This window comes from Fukomys damarensis, unplaced genomic scaffold, assembly GCF_012274545.1.
Source record: "Fukomys damarensis isolate Sample0158 unplaced genomic scaffold, DMR_v1.0_HiC HiC_scaffold_17, whole genome shotgun sequence".
NCBI lineage: Eukaryota > Metazoa > Chordata > Mammalia > Rodentia > Bathyergidae > Fukomys > Fukomys damarensis.
In genome coordinates, this window is record NW_022900929.1 from 55529750 (window position 1) to 55555763 (window position 26014).

General features: G+C 33.6%; 1 protein-coding gene across 8 annotated transcripts in view; it reads left to right on the top strand.

Annotated features, from left to right (window-relative positions):
* Nucleotides 1–26014, top strand: part of Akap6 (A-kinase anchoring protein 6) — a 577020-nt gene that overhangs the window by 474277 nt on the left and 76729 nt on the right. For all 8 annotated transcript variants that reach the window (XM_033765130.1, XM_033765126.1, XM_033765127.1 and 5 more), the window contains 2 exons: nt 17218–17364; nt 20442–20666. In XM_033765130.1, the coding sequence (XP_033621021.1) occupies nt 17218–17364; nt 20442–20666 (372 nt within the window). The remainder of the gene's footprint in view (nt 1–17217; nt 17365–20441; nt 20667–26014) is intronic.

Here is a 26014-nt window from a genome sequence, read left to right on the forward strand (position 1 = left end):
AAAAAAAAAAAAAAAAAATGGAGAGAGAGATAGAGATAGAGAGAGAGAGAGAGAGAAAGAGCAAGCGCTTTGGCTTTGGCCATATGTTTAGATTTTTTTTCCTATTTTTGTGAAGAACATCATTGGTATTTTGCTAAGAATCACATTGAATCTGTAGGTTACTTTGAGTAGTATAGACATTTAATACTATCTATTCAACCAATACATGAATATGGGGGTAATCTTTTCATTTTTTGAAACTTCTTTAATTTCCTTAATCCATATTTTATAGTTTTCAGAGTAGAGGTTTTTTTTTTGTCTCCTTGGTTAAAATTGTTCCTATTTTAATTTTTGTTATTATTGTAATTGAAATTATTTTCTTGGTTTCCTTTTCAGTAGTTTGCTATTAGTGTACAGAAGTCCTACTGATTTTTACAAATTAATTTTGTATCCTGCAACTTTACTGAGTTCATTATTGGATCTAACAATATTTTGATATAGTGATTGGAGTTCTTTCTGTAAAAAATCATCATCTGGGATAACTTAGCTTTTTCCTTTCCAATTTAGATGCCTTTTATTTATTTCTCTTGCCTAATTAACCTACGTGCCCTTCAACAGATAAGTGGATTTAAAATGTGGTATACCTACATATTTTGAAGGTCTACAGTAGTATCCCACTTCAATGGAGTACTATTCAATCATTAAAAAGAATAATTGTTGTAATTTGTGGAGATATGGATACACTTGAAGAACATTATAAGTGAAATAAGCCAGGCACAGATAAATACCATACAATCTCTCTCATAAATGGAATCTAGAAAAAAAATCTTATAGAGGTAGGGAGTAGAATAATTATTATCAGAGGCTTAGGCAGATAAGAGGGAGTCATGAGGTAGTGTGGATCAAATGGTATATAATTACAGTTAAACAGCGAGAATATAGTTTAAATGTCAAGAATGGGATGATATACAGAAACAGAAACTAGGTAAGTGGCTGGTAGAGATGGGGAATGGATAAGGAAAAAAGAAAGGAATTGGAAATGACTACTAATGGTTATGAGACTTCTTTTCTGGGTGATTCGATGTTTAAATATTGATTGTGGTGATTGTTGCACAACTTCGTGAGCTAAAAATATTGTATGATATAGGAATTGCATATCTGTGCAAATGCAATAAAGCTGTGAAATGAAAAAAAGCACGTTCACATTTGAATTTAAAGTCTACACTGGGAGAGCTAGTAACAAGCAGTCACTCTAATCCCAAATTCCTTTTGGGGTAATATCTTTGGAGAATTACGTGGCTGAAGGTAGATTCTTATTTACTTAGGAAAAAATTAATTGCAAGATTTTCTTCTTTGCAAATTCCATTAATTAGTATCAACCCCAACTAGTACTTCATGAAATTTGCATCACTTTCTGTATGCCTAAGCACAAAGACATTTCCTACTTTAATTCTCTTTTTTTTCTTACATATACTTTGAAAATTATCTTAAATGCATATGTCCTCACATCTACTAATCAGTGTCTAATATTTTCATGTTTACTTTGTAAAAGAATGACTATTTTTCGTATTAGTATACATGAAGGCAAGACAGTAAGCATTTGTTAGGTATTGTGGTATGCTATGGAGTTCTAAATATTTGGAAGAATATTCTCATTCTTTTTATGCTTTTTGTTGCTGTTATGAGAATTGAACTCAGGGCCTTCACACTGAGCTATATCCAGCTGCCCATTTTAATTTTTATTTCCTTACAGGATTTTGCTAAATCTCTAAATTGTCTAGACTTATACTTCAACTTGTGGGGTTCTCTCCTCAGCCTCCCAGAGTGCTGGGATTTCAGAGGCATGCCACTATTCTTTAAATAATATATAATCATTTAGAAAAAGCAAAACCAAGAATCATGAAATAATAGCAAAGATATCAAATGTGTGGGTGTGTACAAAAAATGAGTGCTGGTCTTCTTAGAGATTTCAGGTTAAAAATGATACTTGAAATGGACCACACTGATTAAAAATGGAATGGAAGTAGATGCTTCACAGACGAATACAGTATATGGAAAAATGCTTTAGAGCTGGAAATTAGCTTGCCATGTTCTTATAGGTTTGTCAAAACCAGAAAGACATACAAAGGAAGAGTAGAAAGCCAATGATAAATTACAGTAGCTTCTATCCCATGTGTTCAGTGAAAATTAATAAAAGTCAATGCCTTTTTTGGAAGAGAAATTATATGAACAAATATATAAAGTAGTACCATGAAAGAGATGAGGCATTATTATAATAGGTCCTATTTTCTTACCATGTAACCTGCATTTCTCTAAGATCTTTGTATATACTAACTTAGTCCTATGGCAACCTTATGAAATAAGTTTTGGTATTATCCCTAGGTAAACAACTAAAGTGTAGGAAAATGCATAGCTGGGAAGAAATGCAAGCAAAATATAAGTGAGTCTAGCATATACTTTATGACTTTATTTAGTTATTTTTATTGATTTATAAATTTAAATGTTTGGCATGGCCCTCTTTTGTCATCACGGTTATAAAAGTGAGTAATTAAATGTTTGTGCTTAAAAAATAATTTTTTCAAATAAACTGTTTAAAAAGTACTATTACAGGGTAGTATCAACATGTTCCTTCTTCCCTTCAGTACATATAGAGAAAAACAGTACCACTTCAGTGATATCTTTTCTAAAATGTGAAAACTGAATGTGTAGGACATTTACCGTTTTAATAACTCCAGTCTGATGTGACATACTTTACTCTCTGATATGGCCAGACAGTAATTATAATATAGTATTTCTAAGATAAAATATATAAACTAATGGGAAATTTGCATCTTTACTTGCAGCTGAGGAACAAACCGGAACATTTCATTCCAAATCAAAGGCTTTTAATGATGTATTTAACATAGAGATCTTAAATTCTTACAAACATGATATATTAACCTCTTAAAATATTTGTCATAGATAAGTGGCAAATATACCTTTGTCCCTGTTTTGCAGGATAACCATTGAAATATGAAATCATGTCCCTTGTTGCAAGCCAACAACAGAACAAAGGCAGAAAAAACAGTCACAGGACTGAGGGGACCTAGTGGAGGGATTCACTTTCAATAATACTTAAGGAAAATCCTCCATATCACAATTTTCATTACCTACTTCTTCTTCAGAGTTACCTGTTCTTATGGCTATAAGAGATTTTTATTACCATTAAGTTTATTGGTACATTTAAAGCAAACAATACAGTTACAGTTATCACTGGGATCTTGAACCTTTACATGATATATCTTGGTTCTTGCTTTTTCCTCTACCCCTGCCCTCCCTTCACCCCCTTCACCCTTCCCTATTTACAAAGACTTTGTTTCCATTTTTTCATATTTTTTCTTTTCCCTTATTTCCTTTCTCCTCCCCTTCCCACTTCCCCTTTAGCCATTTTCTTCCTATTTCATACTCTGCTGTCTTAAATAGTCGTGTCTAGGTTCTTCTCCTTCTAGTTCCAATTGCCTAAATAACTTTTTTTTGCCTTTATTTTTTAAGTCATCATCATCATCATGCTCTTTCATCTGATAGTCTCAAGGAAGTCATTCACTGTTGTCATTCTCTCTAGCTATAATTTCTTCCTTTTCTGCAATGCTGTTTATTTCTATGTAATTTTTATGATATATTTTCTGTAGACAATTAGTTCTGTGTGACATTTATAACTTTCCTTATTCTTTATTTTCTCTATCTGCATATTTTCTTCATTTTGCTTTCCAAATCTTCACACCTCCCTCCTCCGTGTTTTTAATCATCCTTGTCTCTTGTGATTGGACACACACACACACATACACACACACACAAAAAAAAAATTTTTGTTTTTCTTAGAACTGTTCTAATAAACTTCCTTGAATTTTATAGTAAATTTTCTTATATAAGTGGAAAATATGCTCAAAAAACTTTTTATCATAATTAAGACTTCTTATGCATGTTCTTAGTTTACCATAAACTACCTATACCTTAGATCTTCTTTAAACTGTGGGCCATCATTCTTCTGGGTGGCAGGCATGACTATCAGTGAGAACCCTCCCATCTCCCCTTTTACCCCCAGCCTTACATTACTAAATATCCATGATATTTTGGAGGATGAGCCTACACCAAAATGAATCTGGCAATGGAGTCCAAAAGAGTGGGATTCTTAAACATGTTTTGGCCACTCCAAAGTCACTTTGAATGACATTCTCAACCTTATTTACTTTATATGATCCACTAATTTCTTCAGACTTTTGGATTGAGATCTGAAGATACATTTTCAAGAGCAATGTGGCCTAGTAAACTAAGCTGAAATTCTTTTTCTGGGTTCAAGAACTATCTCACTGACCTTGGGCAAGTCACTTAGCATCTGTGTATCAATTTTTAATCTTAAAACATAAGTGATATTACCAACTTTTCCCATGGGTTTGTCTCTGGAGAAGAAAAAAAAAAGGACAGGAAAAATCCGTGGAAATGACAATCAAGCTTTCTGAAGCTAGAGCATCTAAATTAAAAGCCTGAAATCCCCCAAATTTTAAAGTTTTTTTTTTTCTTAAAATCTCTCTGGAAAATTGAAGCAGGCACCCCAAGGAAACAAAAGAAGGATCTAGAATAGAAAAGCTTGAAAGACTTTCAAAGTTATGGTGGAACTGGAAATTAGACCTAGTCTCTCACATCCTGATTAAATGTTCTTTCTATGAGAAAACACTGGCTCTTAAAAGGTGCCCTTAAATATTTAAAGAACTGCTGTTCCCTTCCTCTTTTTAGATACATTTCATAGAAGCTTTTCTTGTGTTAACGATTGTGTCTGTGGGAAACAATTAACTTTGTTTATGGTGTCTATCTAAAAATTAAGAATATTTCTGTATTAGATGTTTTATCAAATAAGTTTTTCCATACAGAGAGAATTTCAAAGACAAAGAAGGTGACTGTATTCTACTCATTCTGGGTACTAACACTATACCTGATATATATTTCATCTGGTCTTTGTTTTTGAAAGAAATTCAAATGAATAAATAATTTCAACTACTTCCAACATGTAAGTCATAACACTAACAGCTATAGGAAAGAGAGGGTAAACTGTACATGGACCTCACAGAGTCCATCCATTTTGAGTATTTATAATATACACCTGACACCAGCTTTGTCCTCATCTGAAGTAAAGATAGTACATATACAGTCAAAAAGTAGCCTCAAAGACTTTACTGTACAGAGGTTCAGCAATCACCAAGAAAAATCTTACTGCTATATGGATCTATTAAAATCATAGAGGTGAAAACCATTTGAGGCAGGTGGTGGAACGACTCAGCTAAATCCCAGGCCCTAAAATTTTTTGGTACCAGGGATTGAACTCAGGGCCTTGTGCTTTTGAGGCAGAAAAAACCATTTGAAACGTTAAAAACTGACATAAACTTATGAGGACATTTTCATTGTGTTTTGGGAGCAGGAAAACCTGGAAAAGCTTTAAGTAGCAACGTCTTAACACTTACTATCACTTCTGGCTGTGGCCCCTTAGGAATTGGTGTGCTTGGTTTCTGGGAATGCCTAAACACGCTAAACTTGAAAGGATAATTTTTGATGATGAAAATAAGAACTTTACACCCTCATTTAGGTCACTGCTTCTCGTAGATTTCGACAGTCACCACATTCTGTCTGTGGAAACCTTTTTGAAGAACTACCATAGCTATAGAGTTTTTATTTTTCTCCATTTTCTCAAAGAGAAAGCAAGATAAGTTTTCTCTTAGAAAACCTTATCAACAAACTCAGTATAAGAAACATATAGTCTTCCCCTTATTAAATTAATTTGGCATTTTCCTTTGGCATTATTTTTGAGGTGTACAATATCTTGGCAACTGCTTTGGTTTAAAACTGTGATTTTGGAAAAATATGTCTCAGAATGTTTAATTCAGCGATACAAAAGGCTCTAATGAAATATGCATGTATGAATTTTGTATCATATTAGTTCCCTCTTTCTTGAAATCTGAATAAAAGCCAAACATCTGGATTATGTTTGAAAAGCCTGAATTTCCAATTTTCAGAGAGATCCAATCTATTTTGACATGGCACACTTAGCCTTAACATTTAGTGTGCTATTAACATTACTTGCAATTGTAGAAAAAAAAATCCCGATTTAAACAAACTTGATGCCTCCTAATGCTAAAAATATATCTATATTTGAAATGGCTGCTGCTGCACAACCATACATGCCCTTAGTTTAGGCTCCATCAGCAATTTTATTATAAATACTTTCATTGAACAAGCCTATAATTGAGCTATAAAGATATGAAGTGAGCATTGATGTTGAAATTCTCCTATGATTAAACGTTAAAACAACGAATGACAGTTCACGTATTTCTTAGTCTGAGAAATCATTCATTGATTTAGTGTTTTCTGAATGTCTCAGATACTCAAAATAGTTCCTGGTCATCTGAAGGAGAGAGACATAGCCCTCATCCTTTGAGAGTTTAGTTTTCATATTTATAAGATTAATAACATGATTTCTATTTTTATAGACATTTGGGTAAATTTAGCAGCTAGATTTAAGTCAGGTGAATATATATGGTCTACTTATTTATTCACAGGAGTACATAAAGATGTACTCCTTAATGTTATTATCATAGTTTATTTAATAGGGCATGGCTGGTCAAGTTTCTTATTTCTTAAAGCATATATTAGGTAAATTTGTTCTTTTGCTACAAATGAAGAACAGCTAGAGTCTAGAATTTACCTTGCTTAATTCTTATTTTGGTTGAATTAAGAAAATCCATTAAATCGCATAGTGCTCAACTAAACAAAATAAATGTTTTTAAGGGTATTTGTTTATGGTGGGGGTTAGAAAACAAATGAAACAAATTAGAAATTTTTGAAAAGAGGAAACTGACTTTTATTAAATTAATTTTTGTTCCTTGTCTTTTTTTTCCTACTGTAAATTGCATACTCTAACAGATATGACATAATTGTGTAACTATTTTTACTATGTGCTGACATGACAGTACTAGAGCTCCAATATAGTGCATTTTAATGAAATCATAATTAGAGCAGTCATGATGTATTATGGCAATGATCCACATTATCACTGAAGTGCATTGGAATGCACAGGAAACCCTTTGAGATGTGTAGATTTTGAATATAATATAGTACAATCACCAAGTTTCATAGCATGGAAGAGATTGCCATTATGTCCATGCTGACTTAATACACTTATTAGATATCTATTGGATAAAGCTCTATATTGATGGAAAAAAATGTCAAAGTGACATCTGGAAATATATGTCTTTAAAATAGGAAAGACCTTGCTGAAATAAGGACCTAACTGTCTAAATTCTGAAGTCTCCTATATTTATCAACTACAAGGAATTGAAAGTTTTCATCTCATACCTGAAATTCATGAACTATTTCTCTAAAGTGGGATGGACTGAAGTTAGTTTCAGAATTTTCTCTTAACTTTGCTCTTTCCTTTGGTTTTCTATGTCCTGTCCTTGTGCTTAGCTTGTATACATGTTATGTGGTTGTGTATTTGTCATTGTTGTTCTCCCAGATTTTTCTGCATTAGAATCTGGTTTCAACAAATGACACCTTCTTAATTTGGTATTTCTTTGTCTTGGCATTTTTTTTTTTTTACATAGAGTAACATGACTTATTATTGATTGAATGAATGTCAGCCCAAAGATTCTCAATTTTCTAAAACAGGAACTTTAGACTATCTTTCACACCAATCCTCTATCAATACAGTACTTCACTATCCCATAAAATACCATATCTCAGTCAGGTACACTTCTGCTCTCTGCCTGAACACCTCTGTGAAAGGGAACTGACTGTATCCCTTGCTGTGTTCTTATTGTTCTTTAGCCTTTGTTACCCAATCTGACTTCTCAGGTCAGATATAATAAATTAATATTTTCTTTCTTAAAGTCCTCTAAATATTCCACCTGCCAACATGTCTCTCTTCCTTTCTTACCTTTAACTCATTTACCCCTTAACTCAAAACCTCTAGCTCCTTCAATAGCTTTCCCTTTGGGGAAGTGTCAAATCTCCCTGCTACAAATAGTCTCCTTTCGACATTTAATACATTGCCTTGATATTGTGTTTGTCTTCACCTGACCCCCAAAGTTTTCCTCCTACGTTTACCTTTCATTGTTTGTTAACTTAAACTGAATATAAAGGCAGATGAAGCCTGGTTGCCACCATTCTTAATGCAGTTTTTATATTTTTGTTTTTGATGAGGGTGTAGAGGTATTATTAACTCTGTCAAGCTTGACATTTGTCATTTCTCCTCAGATTTAATTCATTATGCCAACATCTTTCATTCACTTTAAAGTCATATTATTATCTGAAATGGACAAAATAAGTAGTTGTCTATGGATTCAGATCCAAGTCCAAGACAGAGTTTGACATGTGTAAATTTTTAAAGTTTTTATGTGACACATAAAATTATGAGCTATCACATAAAGATATGTAATTCTGGCATTGCTTTAAAAATATACCTGGCTGTACTGAAGCCATATTGAAGCCATGCTCCCACATGGGACTTGATGGTATATCTTAATAACATTTGCTTCTTATAGATGGGCCATATGCTGTCCCATCCACCAAAGATCACACACTAAATCCTCATGTCTCGTGTCACTGGGATCAGATGTCAGTAATAATCACATTTATACATTACTTTTATTTTAGTAGAGAAAATAATCCTCTTTCCTTGATTCTAGCAATAGTTAGAATATGAATAAGAGTAGAGAGGACTTAAGTCTTACTCCACTCAACTTCTTTATATTTCCTGCCACGCAAGAGGGTATTGGACCTGGCGGTACTTTTGAGAGCCTATAAAATGTAAAGGGATATTGTCAATAGTGGCAACCACTGATAGCTTAGAATCTTCATAGTGAAAGTATTTATACAAGGGAAACTGACAAACACTATGAATCAGAGCTATGTCTTTTCCTTTTTTTCCCCCAGAGAATCAGTTTATTAAGGTATAAAACCTGTCAGTGTTTGAGTTTATGATCTTTGGTCTACATTAATTATTCTTTATTGATCAGTATGATTAGTATAATCTGCCAAGCTGATCAACATGCCATAGTCACGTTCTCCTTATATATGTCATTAAAATACTGAATGAAACTTGACCAAAGAAGAGATCTAGAGTGTATCTATTAAACAGCAGTCTATATATAGTTATTCCACAGGTTCTTAGAAAAAAAGTCCCTGTATTTATTTCCATTCTTCTAGAGATTGCATCCATCTGTTTACTTCATTATAAAAATCAAATGGAGATATAGATAGATAGATAGATAGGTAGATAGATAGATATGTATATCCCATGAATTCATATCCTTTCTGTAGGGATTTAAGTCACTAGATTTTGGGTACATGTTGCTCGCAATTTCATTATGTTTAAAATCCGGTTAGTTGTGTGGTAAATAACTGGTATCACTATAAGATTGCATTGAGAAGGTAATAGGATTGAATTTCTACGCAAGTTGACACTCAATTAAAATTTCCATATATCCAGTGAGTTAGCTTGTTCTTGTCCCAGGAACTAGAGCAAATGCCTCCCAATGCCTCCTACTGTTTAGGAATCAAGCGAAATTTGTCAAATCAGGAATAAATGTATCAACTAAAACATGACTTTGGCTTATCAAATACAGATCAAATGCAAAAAACAGAAGAGAAAGCACATGGTATATTTCTTCTCTAAATTCTACTATTTTTTTATTGATACTGGAGGGAAAAATAACACACTAAAACCTTAGTGAATTACTGTCCTAAACTAATAGATCCATGGGGCTTGTTCAGCTAAAAGCCACAACAGACTTTGTAATGCAATGATGTAATCTTGGCTTTGTGTCATTTATATTCAACCTTAAAAAAAAAAACAATTTTCCTGAATAGACAGGCTGACAACAATATTGTTCGGTTGGGTTTTTATTTGGATTCTTTCCAAATGGTTCACATGCCTTCACAGTAACACATCATGCCTGCTTATGTTTTTTTTTTTTTCCTGAATTCTAAAGTTTTCTCCTTTTACTGGCGTTCTATTTTTCTTTTAAATTCTCAGTTATGTTTGTAAAACTAACCAGCTCCACCACAAAATTAGGATGTATCTTGCAGAGAGCATTCATTTTACTTTTTGCATATTTTTCCCGAGGTCATGTCAAGGTTAGTTTGAATTCCATCCTACATTAAGACTTCTTTCACAGCTATTTAGCTCGGCAGCCTACTCCCCGCTGGGGTCTGCCCCTTGGGCACGTCAAAGCTTCAGACCTGACAAATCACACACAGATGAAGCTGTACAGTTTTTTAAACAGTTTCATCAGTAACTTTTTTTTTCTTTTTCACTATCTTCTTTCGTGGTAAGATTTTTTTTTTTTTTTTTGCCTCTGAATTGTCATTTCAGAGATGGTTAATTTCTATTTGAGACAGTTTGTTTTTACATTAGAGTTCCAAACTAGCAATATCATTTATATTATAGTAAAGAATACTAATACTTGCCAAGACCATGGGCCTACAGACCATTCTTGACTAGTAAAACTGCAATTGCGTTATTAAAATCTATTTGTGGCAGGAAGCTTATTGGTGGAATATGACAGAGTTTACCAGAATCAGAGAAAAAGTCAACCATGAAAATGTATCCAGTTTATAACCTATTATGATTTGAGTCTGAAAATGTTTCTCAAATGGTCATATGCTCTTATCAGTGTTTTAGCAAATTGTGAAACTAATGGTGCAACTCCATTTCCTGTTTAATTGATGAAGTTAATGTACTTGGTTGCTAATGAGTGAGTGTATTAGCAAATAGTGTCCTTTTTTACATACCAGTAGATCAGGATTTTAAAAAGCAGTTTAGTGTCCTTACTTTTATGGTCTAAAAAAATAATGACTACTCCCAAATTGCTAGATCAACTGAAGAAATGGTGTAATTGTTGCTGGATGGTCATTTCAGCAATATCAAATAACCAGATTATGATTTTTCTAGCTCCCCTAGTAAAAAATAGTTATTTTCTTTCATAAATCAAAGGCTTTTCATTATATTTTTCAGTTAGGATAAACAACACCTGAAGATTTTAACTACAGACTAAGCTGAAAACTCAGTTTCAGAGAGAAAAATAATACTTAAATGATTTTCCTTTTCTAGTCCTCGTTTACAGTTAGCTCAGCATGAAAGTACCCAGTGAAGGTTCTATAAAAGGTTGCTTGGTTGAAACTAATTAAAGACAGGTCTAAATAGAAAAAGAAAAGAAAAGGGATCAAAGGAATTACATTAGGTGTGAGAGCATTGTTTGGGGACATTTAATTTAATTTTTATAATTCTTCAGGAAAATGCTAAGTTCCAAAAATGTCCACTTTTGGCCATAATTCCTTATTTCTGTTATTTTTGTAATAAGATATATGTCAACAGGCAAACATCTTGAAGAAATCATTTTGGCGCTGGCACATTAACACATTATGGTGAAAAGAGAGGCTTGTGCTTTTCACGCAGTGCATTTCAGTCTTCAATTAATGTGAAAGCACTACAATGCCTATGCAACTTCTCTTGCCTAGTGGTGCACCATTTATCATTGCAGTTTTACATTGACCTTGACACCCACTTCATTAGAATAAAGATTGTCTACCATTTAGGTTACATTGTTCCTCTGCACAGAGACCCCATGCAAATTTCTGTTCAGATAGAAGAGCTGCGAGGCTGTCAGAGGTCATCTGCATTAAATGATTGCAGCTATTTTCCAACTGCTTCTTTTCATTCTACTCAATTCAGGCTAGGAGGATCAATCAAGTCCTCTGCCTGAAACAGTGGGACTGCTGGGAATATAACTGTTTTGGGTAGTAGTGGTTATGCCCTAAACAGTATTAAATATTTAATATAAACTCATTAAAGGTTTTGCAGAAGCTTCAGAAAAATATCAAACTTACAGAAATATCTAAGGGGCTAGAGAACCTTTTTTTTAAATAAATAGAATAATAATGATCTATTTCATAATTTTATAGGATATAATGCCAATATTTCTTAAACTTAGCAACTCTTTCCCATAGGAATCATTTTTATCACCCTTGACAGGGTTTGGGAAAGGAAGTGATAGGATGACTGGGTGTTCTCATGCAATATTTTGCATAAAATTGAAAATAAAACTTTTGCAGTTGTAGGTGGTTTTGTTTTTATTCTATAATAATAAATTCTGCTCTGGGAATGTTTATTATAAAACACTTAGATATTTTTTTAAAAGAAATGGGAGAAATAAGTTTCTAGTTCTGCTTAAGTTTCCTGAGTGATATAATTGGAATTAAATTATTAATGGGAGATACTTTTAAAAAGATTGTTTTATGATCTTCTATTAGGGAATTTGCAATTCATTTTAATATTTGTAGTTTGATTTATATTAAAGATAATGCAATCCATGTCCAATTAACAATACATGGCCAATGTAATGTGATTTCCAGATCATGCAAATGGAATAAGCTTGAAGAGGGGGGAAAACTTAATTCTTAACCTCAGATGTAATTTGCTGTGCGAGTTCTGGCAATTTTAAATGACATTGCACTTTTTAATTTTTCCAAAGGCTCAGCAGCAAATTTATCCCAATCAAGAAAGCCTATTATTAATTTACAAGGACAATTGTAGGAGTCTTTATAATTTATCCATGCAATTATTCACCATAATTTCTAATGGTAAAATACAAGGAGTTTGCAAGAAATAACGACTTATTTGCCTTGGGCTTGAACCCTTTTCTTCAGTCTTGAACATCTTCCCCAAGTGTTGGTGATACTGACTCCTTGTGAAGCACCACATGCTTTGTGAGATGCTGGACGCAGGTCTTCTGAAAAAGTGAGTAGGACAAGAGTGCCTGCAAAGGCAACACTGCCTCTAAGAGTACAGCTGAGCTGTGGATCCTGGACTCTCATATAAAAAGACTCTTTGTTCATCACTGAATGGCATTAGGCATGGACTTGCTGAGGGGCCACCATGAAGCCTCCAATGAGGAGTGCAAACACTAGCCAGAGAACACAATGTGAGAGTCATGGACACATCCTTGCATTTTTGTGCAAAATGCATATTTTCACACATAATTTTGCCAGTGGTTTTGTGTTTAGATGTGGTCCTATATGCTTTGTTATTGAAAGACTAAGATATATTTTAATTTTTCAGTGTTTTTTCCTTATCTGCCTATCGTGTATATGGGGGAAGTAATCATGCCAAATACACAAGCATTTGAGATATTAATTTGTGTGGGGAAGATAGTCAAACTGATCGTTCTTATAAGTACATAATCTCTGTGTTTAAACTTCCCTAATATAAAATCATGTGAATCCTAGTTAAAAGTATGGGAGAAGTACTCGAACACTGGTATCACAGTATTTGATAGCCTTATTCTAATTATCGAGTAAATTATTTGGCTTAATTCTTGTGTTTCTTATAGCCAAAGCTTCACTCTCCCTTCAGCAATGTCTGGTCTCTTTTCAGCATAACCAACAGAAGCACCATACAAAAGTCTTACAATGGATGTCTTAATCTCTCTGTGTGCTTTTAGAGCATTATTTTGAATTCCATCATGCTGCCTTTTTTCTTTCCTCTTCTGAAGTTTTATTACAACAGCAGAATTCCCAGGGAGCTTTGGGGGCAAGGTTCACATAATATAGCCCTGAAGTTTTGCTTAGGTAGAAGCCATCCCCCAATCCTGGCCATCTTTTGATGATCTTTCTATTTCAAAAAGATTCACTGGGTAGAGTCTTATAGCATTAGCTGTATGTAGTTTATTTTTTATTTTTTTATTTACTAGACAGTGAGCATCTACAACGCTTTCATGATGCTTTCTTTCTCTGACCTCACAGTGACAAAGCATCTTGTTCTTTAACATTGAGGGAGGCAGAAAAATGCTTGAGTTGCTCAATGTGTGCCTTCTATACCAGTTTCAAAATGGCTTATTCTTCTGGTTTCCATGGTGACAATTAACACTGTTTCAAGGCATTGTTCCAGTCTCCATTTGGGCAGAATTTTCGGTGTGATTTTTAACAACAACAAAAAAGGTTTTAGGTGGGGGAAAACTTTTAGCATAACTGTCAAAAAAGTTATCTCAATCAAGTTTGCATGCATTTATAAGTATATTAATTTGAGAAATCCCTGTTTTTGCTAGCTTTAATAATTCAATTTTAGTATTTGTGTTTTTAAAAAACAAACTCTATTAGATTTTTCAAAAACTTCTTTAGCTCTTAGTTGAAAGAAAAAACTACCAGTTATTGTTATTTTTAATTTTTAAAAATAATTTTGTTTAGTTAGAAACATGGGAGTGCCACTGAGGATAGCAGTAGCCTGCTTCTCTAATAAAGATCATTCACAAATCTATTAAGAGGGTTCATTAGTCAAAATTGAATTGGCCAAGCAAATACACTTAATAATGTAAATATGCCCTTTCAATAGAGTATATTTTATTTTTGACTAGACAGAGAAGCCCACAGCAGGTGCTGTGTGGAAATTAAATACTGGATGCTTATTTAACTTAGCACTCAAGAAAAGCCATCTGATTTTAGCTTTGCTAATCTCATTTTTGGCTACTGAAGAGTAGTCCATGTCATAACATCCCTAGACTATAGGACACAGTGAGGTAGCCTCTGTTCATTTATTGCTGTGGGTGGAATGAATGTGAAGATTAAATTATCTTCTCACCACAGGATAAAGTAGCTCTACTTGATGGGATGACTGAGAACGGATACAGCTGGCATTTGATTCTCCCCATCTAATGCTTCAAAAAAGATGTAAGAGAAGAACAAAAACATACTAGCATCAATAAAAATATAACCTTCCTAGCATTATACATACAGCTTGAGGCCTAAATCATCAGATTCAACCTTCAGAGTGCTTGAAAAATTAAAATACTTTCACCTCAGATTACATGATATTCTAGTACCTTTTGTTCACATACCAAAACATCTAACAATTAACTAGATTCTCTTAGCTCTTATAGGTTGAAGAACATTGTCCATCAATCACATCTTTCATCATGCTGTTTATAGAGTAGACTTTGTGGTGACAAAGACAGCATACATAAAGACAATTTTTTTAATTGTAGTGACCATTTTAATGGATATTGCTGTAATGACATTTCACAGAGAAAATTATATTATGTCTAAAATTAATTGCTTTATATATTTTTGTTATTAGTAGACTGCCGTTTTTATGGGATACATCTAAACTGCTCTTTTTCTTGACTAATCTGCTGTATAGAAGCTGTTCAAACTTGGGGTATAAGAGAAGACAAGCCTGTACAAGTAAAAGTGATATTGGTAGAAGCCACTCAGGTGTCATGGCCAGTGGATTCCCTCTGTAGATTAATGGCATGTGACATAAGTAAAAGATTTGAATAGGCGCCTCCTGCCTGCCTGAAATACCTATTCCCGCAATATTATGTCTAAGTCTTAATAAATTAATTATGTAAATCTTACCAGGGAATCTGATTGCATACATAAGTTTGAACTCTCCTGCAGTCACAGTCTGGCATATAAAAAATTATCTAGTTTTCTAGCCTACTTGTTGAATATCGAATCCAGAAAACTCAAGTGGACAGTGCATTTTCTGTGTTGGAGTAATATGGTCTTGGTAATTGCCCGCTGTTAGAAAATGCAATCAGTTTCTCATGTATCACAGGCAAAATTCAGCAAACACTCTAAAACAACCCTTGATTTTCTTCACTATGCATATTCATGTAATTTTGGATACTATGACACCCTGATCAACATTCATTAATAATATGAAATGCCTAAATCACCTCATTTAAAACATTTTGTTCTGTGAACTACAAATGACTAACATTTGGAAAAGTTTACATAATACAAATGATGTGCATGTTTATTATAAATGAAAGATTAAAATATGAAACTAAAAGTATGCAAACATATTCACACAAACACTGAATATCTATTAACGGAAATAATGATTTCATACCTTCTTTTCCTTGAAGCTGCTTCCAATTGTGTTCCAGTTTGGGATTTTACACAATATCATGTTTTCAAGGTGAATAAAATTACTCAAGTGCTTGGGCATATTTTTAATTTGCTGATTAGCACTTCTTTGCCCATAAAAAAGCTTTTCTTAGTAAAACTGATGAAGGTGCTTACCTTAGGGCAACCTTGCTCATTTAGGTCAAGGGAGCAATGCTACTATGGAAAGCAGTGACCTATCTTTGGTGCTTCAAATAAAGAAATTTCAGATTTGCCAGTATAGTTTTAAAATGGGCTAAAAATGCAAAACCTGTTTAATAATTTAAACAATATAATATTTCTCCTCACAGGTATTTTTATATATACATTTAAAATATGGCCACAGTTATATGTTCTTAAGCCTTTGTAACTGAAGTTATCTGAAGAGAATCACTGTAGTAGCTGTCATATTAAATAGAACTTCTATAATCAACTATGATATTTTGGGAAAACTCACAGTAATTAACAAGAAATGTAAGTTTGTAACCATTCTCAAAACACTAGTTCTCTTTATAAGTACATCTTCTCTAAACCAGAAAATCTACAAGATAATAAAGAAGTAACACAATCTTTATGGATAATTTTATTTGAACCATTCTGAGACCCAGTCCTTTTTGGACAGAGAGGAGAGGTGGGCAGCACTCCAGAGCCAAATGTCAACCAGATTTAACTGTAATAGTAAATCCTTCCATACCAAGAATTTTTCTCTTTGTAATATTTTAGATTAATGAGTGTATATAAGCTTTAGTTTTAAAGATACAAATCATTGTCAATTCAATATAATATTTATGATGTTTGTGTTTAATACACATTTTTTCCCATAGATGTCTTACCACTGGTACCTGGGTTTGGAAGCACTGAGCTATCTATATCCCTAGGCCTTGTCTTTAAATATTATTTTAAGGCTAGGCTTGATTTTCTTTCCTTTTTTTTTTTTTTTTTTTTTTTTCTTACTAGGGATCAAACTCAGGACCTTGTGCTTGTGAGGCACACGACAACCCCACTGAGCTAAATTCTAGCCTTGAATTTTCAATCCTCTTGCCTCAGTCTCTCTAATAGCTGAGATAAAGGGCATGGGCTACCACACCCAGTAATAATATATATATTTTTAATCATTTCCAGCAATATTTCTCAATGACTCAGGAACTCAGGGTTAGCCTCTCCATACATTTTACTGGAAACAATAACTTACACCAACAAGCATTACAAACTCAAAGATTCTAAGAATACCTCTTTCTAATGATATCTCTTTTTCTCTTTTCATTTTAGCGATACAGTGTGGAAATGTCCATCAGGCACCTGAAAAAGACAGAGCTGCTTAGTAAGGTTGAAGCTTTGAAGAAAGGTGGCGTTTTACTACCAAATGATCTCCTTGAAAAAGTGGATTCAATTAATGAAAAATGGGAACTGCTTGGGGTATTTGCATTTTTATTACTGTTTATAGGTTATGTGTACATTTTTTGTGTAGTGAAGTACTCTATCTGTCTGATTTCTAATTTGAGGCACAAATATCTCTCTCTTTCAATTCACTACCTACATTTCAAACAAGCTATTCATGTTATTATGGAGAAAGCACTGCCTTTCTCTTCTGTTGTTTTTTTTTTTTTAATTCTGAGCTTGTCTCGGCTCAGCTTTTAATAATTTTGGTTCTTTAATACATAAAAAAGTAAGTAAAATATGCCATGTATTATGGTATGCACCAAGTCAACTATAATACAGTATATCTGATATACACTGACTGTCATGCTTGAATGAATGTTAATAGAATTTATTCTGAAGGTACATGTTAGAGACATCCACTGTTTAACTATTTACTGTACCCTTAAGATGAAAAGTGGAGTTGTCACTACAGCTTTCAAGTCACAATAAAGCCACCAAAACAAAGATGCAAATTTAGCCCAAACCTAAATTGCAGAATTAAATCACCTTCTGTTTTGTGCCTCAATTTCCAATTCACTTTTAACAAAAGAAAAAAAGTTTCATGTAATTCATTTCACGCAATTATGGGCTGGGTCACAGCCAAACACTGAGATGTAAGAATCTAGCAAAAAGCAGTGTAGAGATTCTGCTACCCAGAGACCAGGATGGCACTGTGCAGGAGACACTACTGTCCGTTTTTTGGAAGACAGCACAGGGAGAGAAGTTAACCTGTATTTTTTCATCAGCTTCTCTCCTAAATTACCTTCACTTCAAATCAAGGGTAAGCTAAATTTGTCAGTAACCTAAATGACTAATTATAACAGCTAAGTATGGGTGGTGTTAGTTATGGAGTGTAATTTTTCATGTTTTCCAATTTTCTGCCTCTTTAAAAAATTTTTTAAAAAGAAATAATACTCCAGAAATATTTTGAACTAGAAGATCTCCATGTACCTTGCTGACTTGGAGAAATGCCAGTTTGCAGTTTGTGCCATGCTTAATCCAGGTGATTAGAAATACAAGTTCAAGTCCTTGGTGCTCATCTGAATTCTTTTCACTCTGCAGTTTTACAAAGTAACTTAAAAATGTTCAAAGGTCTTACTCTAATCTATAAATACATTGCCTTTTAATAATAATTAGTGAATTTCACTTTATAATATGTGGATTTATATCAGAACTTACTAAATTCTACAGAATTTACTGATCTCAGACAGGAGAATGTGGTTGGTGTGTGGCAGTTTAAAAGGTTATTTATTAAATAAAAACAGCAACTCTATGTGCTTGATAAATAAAATGACAGTCTGTTTATATTGCATTTTAATTATCTTTTGCTAATTTAATAAATAATATTTTTAGAAAAGTGTTTAAAGTACATTATGTATGTTGCTGCAACAAAAATTTTAAATCAACATTATACTGAGGAAACAATATTTAACAATTCTTTATTAACCAGTTACCTCAAAAGTAGTTGTCATTTTGACAAAAATACTATTCAAGTACAATACACATTTTTGTGATGATTTGGGGAAAGAATGGGACAGAGGGAAGATATTAGCAAAACCTGTGACGTGCTAACATCACCAGGCGTACTGTTTTAATTGGCATGATTACATTTTAATTGGCATAAAAAAATTAAAGACAAGGATTTTAACTTCTAACAATAGTAAAATAGAGGGATATGGTTTTTAATATTACTTTCATCTAAGGTGAACAGTGTGGAATGGAAATACATTAGAATGAAATGTCAGTGGTGCGTACAGTTTAATCTGTGAAATTTTGTCCCCTGTGCTGCATATTACTCTGTCTCAATTGCATATTAAACAACCCTATCAAGGCAGGCATTGGCATCTGCTGTGCTGACACAAATTGTGAATTAAATGAAATTGATGTCCTCTGTCGTATATTTATGAAGACGGACCATTCTCTGAAGTATTCTGTTTATGAAGAATTTATGATTGCAAACTGTTCCAGAACAAAAAAGTGGCAATAAATTCCTTTTTTGTGACCCTACCCTCCAAGGGCATTGATTTCACCTCCTGCTGCTACTTTTGTTATAGCATAAAAACAATAGCTAAATCTGGATTCCACTGAGAGTCTTCAAATTATCAATATTTGCACCATGAAAATACAAGGGTGTTGCCCAGAAAGGCTGTTTTTCTGTTATGATCTCCTAAAGATACTATTTACAGATTACTGCACAGCAGATGAATGTTTGTTGACTTAATTTTATTTGTGTTTTAAAGCTTTATATTTGTGGGGTTAATTTATAATAATAGATTAAATGCTATTGATGTTACAAAGAGAGTGCTTTACACCAGAAAGAAAAAGAGAAAGAAAGAAAGAAAGAAAGGAAGAAAGAAAGAAAGAAAGAAAGAAAGAAAGAAAGAAAGAAAGAAAGAAAGACCAGGAAGAAAGAAAAGGAAAGGAAAACCAGCTTGATGGTATATTCATGACATAGTGGTAAATCTAAGTGAGATTCTTAGCATAGTGAGTTGGGGAATATGTGTATATATATTAGAGCATCAAGCATCCTAAATACAAAATGAGAATTGTGGAATTGAACAATTTCCATGTTAAGTAATAATCACCAACAACACCAAGGAGGCTACTTTTTTTTTAAAGCCCTCTGTCATGGTTTGGGTAATTGCACTTCACAAAGCAAAAGGAATTTAATTCTCTGTACAGTCTACTCTTGGCCTTTTTAGTATATTGATTAAATTCAGATTTCTCTTTTTTAATCATTCTATGTATTAAACTTTTAACTGTAAATTCTTATCCTGAGAATTCAAATGAATTTTTATCTGTGACCATGGTGAACTTTGGGACCAAATGTCTTTTCTGGTAGAGGAAAGTAAAAGTGAGTGAGATTTTCTTAAGCATCTACTGGCAATCAAAACAACATGCACTGCCTGAGAATTTGAATTCCAAATGGAAGAGTGAGCTAATCTGAACTGAAAGTCAGTTGTGAGGTGGAAGGTACAGCTAGACACCACCAGGTAACTCTTGTTATGATATTCTTTTGGTTCTTAAACTAATCTATGTTTTGTTTTGTGTTGTTTTTTAATCTGCTTCATTAGAAAACCTTAAGGGAGAAGATACAGGACACAATGACAGGGCACAATGGATCAGGTCCACGAGACCTGCTCTCTCCTGAAAGTGGAAGCCTGGTAAGACAGCTGGAGGTCAGGATCAAAGAACTGAAAGGGTGGCTAAGAGACACAGAGCTTTTCATCTTCAACTCCTGTCTGAGACAAGAAAAGGAAGGAACAATGAATGCCGAGAAACAACTGCAATACTTTAAGGTAATAAAAAAAAATCAAAGTTGATACAAAGCTTTCTTCATGGTAGAGATGAAATATTTATCAAGTATATGAAGTATTATGCCCATTATCTGTGTATCATGGTGAACTTAAATGTTTCTTTGAATTTATAGATACTCTCCACATTTCTTACATGGTAATGTCTATATGTGTATACAGATGAACTGCAAGCATATCAAATACACATTGTATAAGCGAAGTCTTTGTTGCTCATACGTTTTGTGCAGTGAGGTAGGACTTTGAAAAATTAAAAGCAGATTGGAAAACATAAAAGATTACTGAGGACTCTGGAAGACAGACCCTAAATGCTCTATAAATAAGTTTCATAAATTGATGATATAAGCACATGATTTAATTGAAGGCTATTAACACTAACAAAAGAAAACATGATTTTTACATATGAGTCTAGTATTTATGAAGGGAGGAAATAAAGTACATGAGATTGCTACATGATAGGCATATTCTATTATAAAATAATGCCAGCCTTACTGTCACAGCTATCTTCATGGTCATGTCCAGGGAAGAGCATTTTCCCAGCTCGTTTCTGTTCTTTATACAATATCTATTCAAAAGCAGAGCAGTATTTGAGTATTTTCCCTTATTGCCCAAGCTAGCACATACTGCTTAAACCCTCAGCCTGAGTCTTTGGGGTTGTAGGGTATGAATTTGATTACAAGAAATCTTCTAGTATGAAAGGTTTTAAAGAGGAGAATAAGGACAACCAAGAAAGAAAGAACTTCTTGGGACCAAGCAACCATTTCTTTTCAAAGCTTTCTAGGACAAGATTTTATTCATCTCACCCCACTTATCACTCTGTGAGAGAATTTAGTCACATTCTGTCTACCAGATAGGCAGGCACATCTTGCTAATTTGTATAATCCAAGAGGAGGCACCCTCAAAGGTAAGATCACAGTACTTTCCAATAAATTATGTGCATCATATATCTATGAATTGTTTTGGTTAAAAACATCTTTTTCCATTTAATTGACAAGACCACACTGGAAATTAGGTGAAAATACCTTGTCAAGGCAAAAGGGCTTCAGAGTCTAAAATCTGATATTCACGTGATTTGTTATTCATTTCTGCTTGTCCCACCTACTCAAAAACCCAATGCAGGAAGATAAGATCTACAGATATTCACTTCAGTGTTATTTGAATTTGGCACATACTTTATAAAGTATATGTCCTATACTTTATAGGACACGAGGTGCATGTTATAAAGTATATTTTTCTCCATTATACTTGTATTGCAACATTAATAACTGATTAATGGCTCCCGCTGTGGAATTACATCAAAATTCAGTTCAATTGTGTGACCCTTGGTCGTGTTTCTTGTATGATTTCTGGGTGCCTCAAGTTCTTCCTCTATAAAATGTGCTTTCAGTAGTGTTTATCTATGAGTTCACATATGTAAATTATTACTTCTTTTTTTTGTATAGAAAATATTTGTAAGGTATAAAAATCTTTCAGCATTATAAACCCAAACCTTTAACATAATACTTATACACAACCACAGCAAGTTATTAGAATTATTTATCAACCTACATATTTACGTGTCTTATACATAGGATTTGGGGGAGGCACAGGAGCTCATTCAAGCTAGGCGAGCAGTTTGCCCCTGAATCAAATCCCCTTATACAGTCTTTATATTTAGGCTTAAAAAAAAAAAACATTTCTATTACAGTTGGAAGCATGTTTGCTGCTGCTTCCAGAGAACATTAGCTTTAAGTTTTGGCTTATACTGTGATAACATCATTATCATCTAGGTCCCAGGAACAAATTTACAATGATTCAAGAAACAAAGACTCAGAGATTGGGATAGAAATAGAGACAGAGATAGAGATGGAAATGGAGATGGAGAGCAGGGAAGGAGAGAAGAGGGGACAGGAAAGGAGGAGAGAAAGGGACATAAGCAGTCTGGACTTACTTGCAGATCATTAGATAATTCTTAGCATTCTAGTCTTTTACTAAAGTTGCACTACTAGTTTATAGCCACTCCGGAATAGTCACTACACCAAATTCATTATTTACCAAATGCAACTTTGTTTGTTTGTTCGTTTTGGTCCCAGGAATCAAACTTGGACTTTGTACTTGCCAGACAGGCATGGTGCCACTGAGCTAAATCCCCAGCCCCCAAGTGCATCTCTGTACCTGAAAATAATGTAGAATTTTTATTTCAAAAGTACAATGATGATGTCATATGATTTTTGCTAATTTATTTTTTTTCAGGTACAGCTTTTTTCTTGAAGTATTTTTATTTTTAGTGTCACTATCCATTGAATTAGCTGCTTTTAAACTAAGAATATGACTTAGTTTAGAGTGCTTGCCTAGCATGCCCAAGGCCCTGGGTTCGATTGTCAGCACCACAAAACTAAAGGAAAAAGATACTAAATGCTTGTGTACTCCTACTCTAGTTAGCTATTTTCAAATAATACAACCACAGAGAATCCCAACAATAGGTAGAACCTTAACACTAATGTAATCTAACAGTGTGGTTCTCTAGGCATATTCTATCCACTGCTTTCCTGTTCTAGGGTTATTTGTGATCTTAAACCCCATGTTAATATTTTCTTACTTCCTTTTTATAAGAAAGAATATTTTTAATTTTACTTGTTTTTCACTTTATTAAAACTATTCATGTCATAAGTTATCTTTTAGGACTTCTCTTTCATTTCCTATTAGAATGCCAAGATTCATCCATGTTGTTGGGTATGGTTATAATGCACTTGTTTTGAAAACTGTAATAATCCACTTTGAGTATACAATATACATACATCTTATTTAATTCTCATTTGGGTCCTGATTTTATTTATATGAAGCAGAGACACAAGAAGCTTTTCTATGTCCAAGGTCACCTTTCATGAATAGTAGAATTAGTTTAGGTCTGGGGCTGTCTGACTCTGACATCCACTCTCAAACTATAATGTAAAATTGATATTTATTGATATTTACCAAGTGTCCTTCCATATGAAGTTGATTTAAAAAGAAGAGCAGGATAGAACTAAATTTCAATATTTCTTTATGGCAAATTTATCAGTCATTATCTTCATTTGGGCAAAACAGCAAATAGCTTTACTTATTGAAGATATGAGAGAGTATTTATGTTTTCATTTTCCATTTTTATACTCTATCAATGTAAATTTCTTTTGTCAGGTATCTTCTTTTAAACTGAAACTTTTCAAACATTTTGAAATTATAGATCCCTGGTGATCTTTCCTTACACGTATGTTAGTCATCTTTCTATTGCTGTAACAAAATACTGTCTCAAATGTTTCAGTCTATGGTCATGTGGGTCCATTACTTTTAGGTCTGTGGTAAGGCAGAAATGTTGTGATGAAAGGTTGTGGTAAAGCAAAGCTCCTTACCTTATGGGAGGAAGGAAGCAGAGAGGGGACAAACCAAAGAAGAAGGGGCCAGAGCAAAGATACAGCGTGCAATTCATGCATCTAAGATCCATCTCAGACCCACATCCTTTAACTAGGCCCCACCTCCTAAGTTTGCATTGCCTGTCAATAATGCTGTCATATTATGACTCCATTGATGAGTAGATCCACTGATGAAGTTAGACCCTTTGTTATTCAATTGCCTTCCAAAAGGCCCACCTCTGAATGTTGCTGCATCGGTGACCAAGCCTTCAACATATGAAACTTTTGGGGGACATTTCATATTGAAACCAAAACAATGAGCTTAAGCTTATTTATTTTTTAAAATTGGTTTTCAGGAGTTTGATCAGTTAAGTTATAGGAATCTAGCACAGTACTTTTTTGTTTTTATTAAAGAAAACTATATCCAGGTTTGTTGGAATAAATGTTTTTTCTAACTAGAATTTTAAGTATTTCCAAGGTATTTACTATTAATGATTAGTGTATGACTCATCAAGAATTCTGTATCTTGCTACACTCATTTGAAGGATGGAACCAAATGTTTGTAATCAATAATAATAATGTAACATAATGTTTATAACCTGTTAAAATCATAATTGCCTAATAGCCATATACAGAATAAAAAGATTTTTACATGCCAAAAAGCCAAAGAACAGATACCGTCTACCTTTCTCACTGATAAAACCACTCAGATACAAGAGTTATAAAGAACTTTTCCTTGTGGGAAACTCTTTGGTATACTTTTTCTCTTATGGTTTCCCATATGTCTCCTGCCATCCTTGGTCACACAGAAGAGGACAACTCTTTATCCATAGGGCTCTGCATTCTCTAAATCTCAGGCTTTTAAAAGAACCAAATGCCTTTATATAACACCCAGAGTTATGACATCTGAACTACAGTGCAGAACTCCAGAACAGGACAAAGGGTTACAGATTCAAGGAAAGCCCATCACTTTGTGGACAGACCTACATTTTGAACTTAGAGCTTAGTTTGGAATGAGAGAAAAGATCAGGACCTTAAGTTAAAAAAAAAAAAAGGAAAAAGCACTTGTGGAATGTTTTTTCTTTAAGGAAGGTAGTGTGCTAAATGTGGGATAATACCCAAGAGAAAATTCTATCCAATAAAAAAAGAGTCAAAGTCCAACAAGAGAGGAGAAACATAAAGGTGTGAACTCAAAGCCTTGGGACAGAAAAGCAAAACTGTCAGAGTGAACACACTCTGATAGCAAAATATGGGAGAAGATTCAAGGTTTTAATGAAGCCAGCTGGCAAAGGGCCCTTTAGAGCTATGTGTGATTAGCTTCAATACCATTGGTTAGAAAGCACTGCTTTTTAATGATGACTCTTCAGAGAGAAAAAAATATAATTACTTAATCATATCTTCCTTTATCTACAAGCTAAATTCATTCTAAAGTTTCTAAACTGGGAAGAAAATCTGCATCACTAGTTAAAGAAACCCACAGTCTTGGCTTTAAAAGTGAGGTTAGACCCACTACAAGACTTTGTCAAGAAGTAAATATGAACTAGATTTGATAAGCTTGTCAGGTATTAATGCCTCAAATTTGCTTTATAACTTAAATTTGACCAAGTACTTTATGCATTTTACTACATTAGAATGTGCTGTAATTGTGGGAAATTATAATCACCATCTTACATGTGTTTATTTTTATGAATGTAGAACTTGAGCTATGAAAAGTAAATGTGAATTGTTTGAATCCACATGACAACTAGCAGCAGAGACAGTAAAAGCAATGGTCTTTGGGTAGAAATTTCAATACTCGCTGGGGATTTAGCTCAGCAGTTTGGTGGCCTGCCTTGCAAGCGCAAGGACCCGAGTTCAATCCCTGGTACCAAAAAAAAAGAAATTTCAATACTCTCCTACTCTGTCATTCCCTAATCATTCAAAGAAATGCTATAAACACTTTCTATAAAAGGATATATATACATA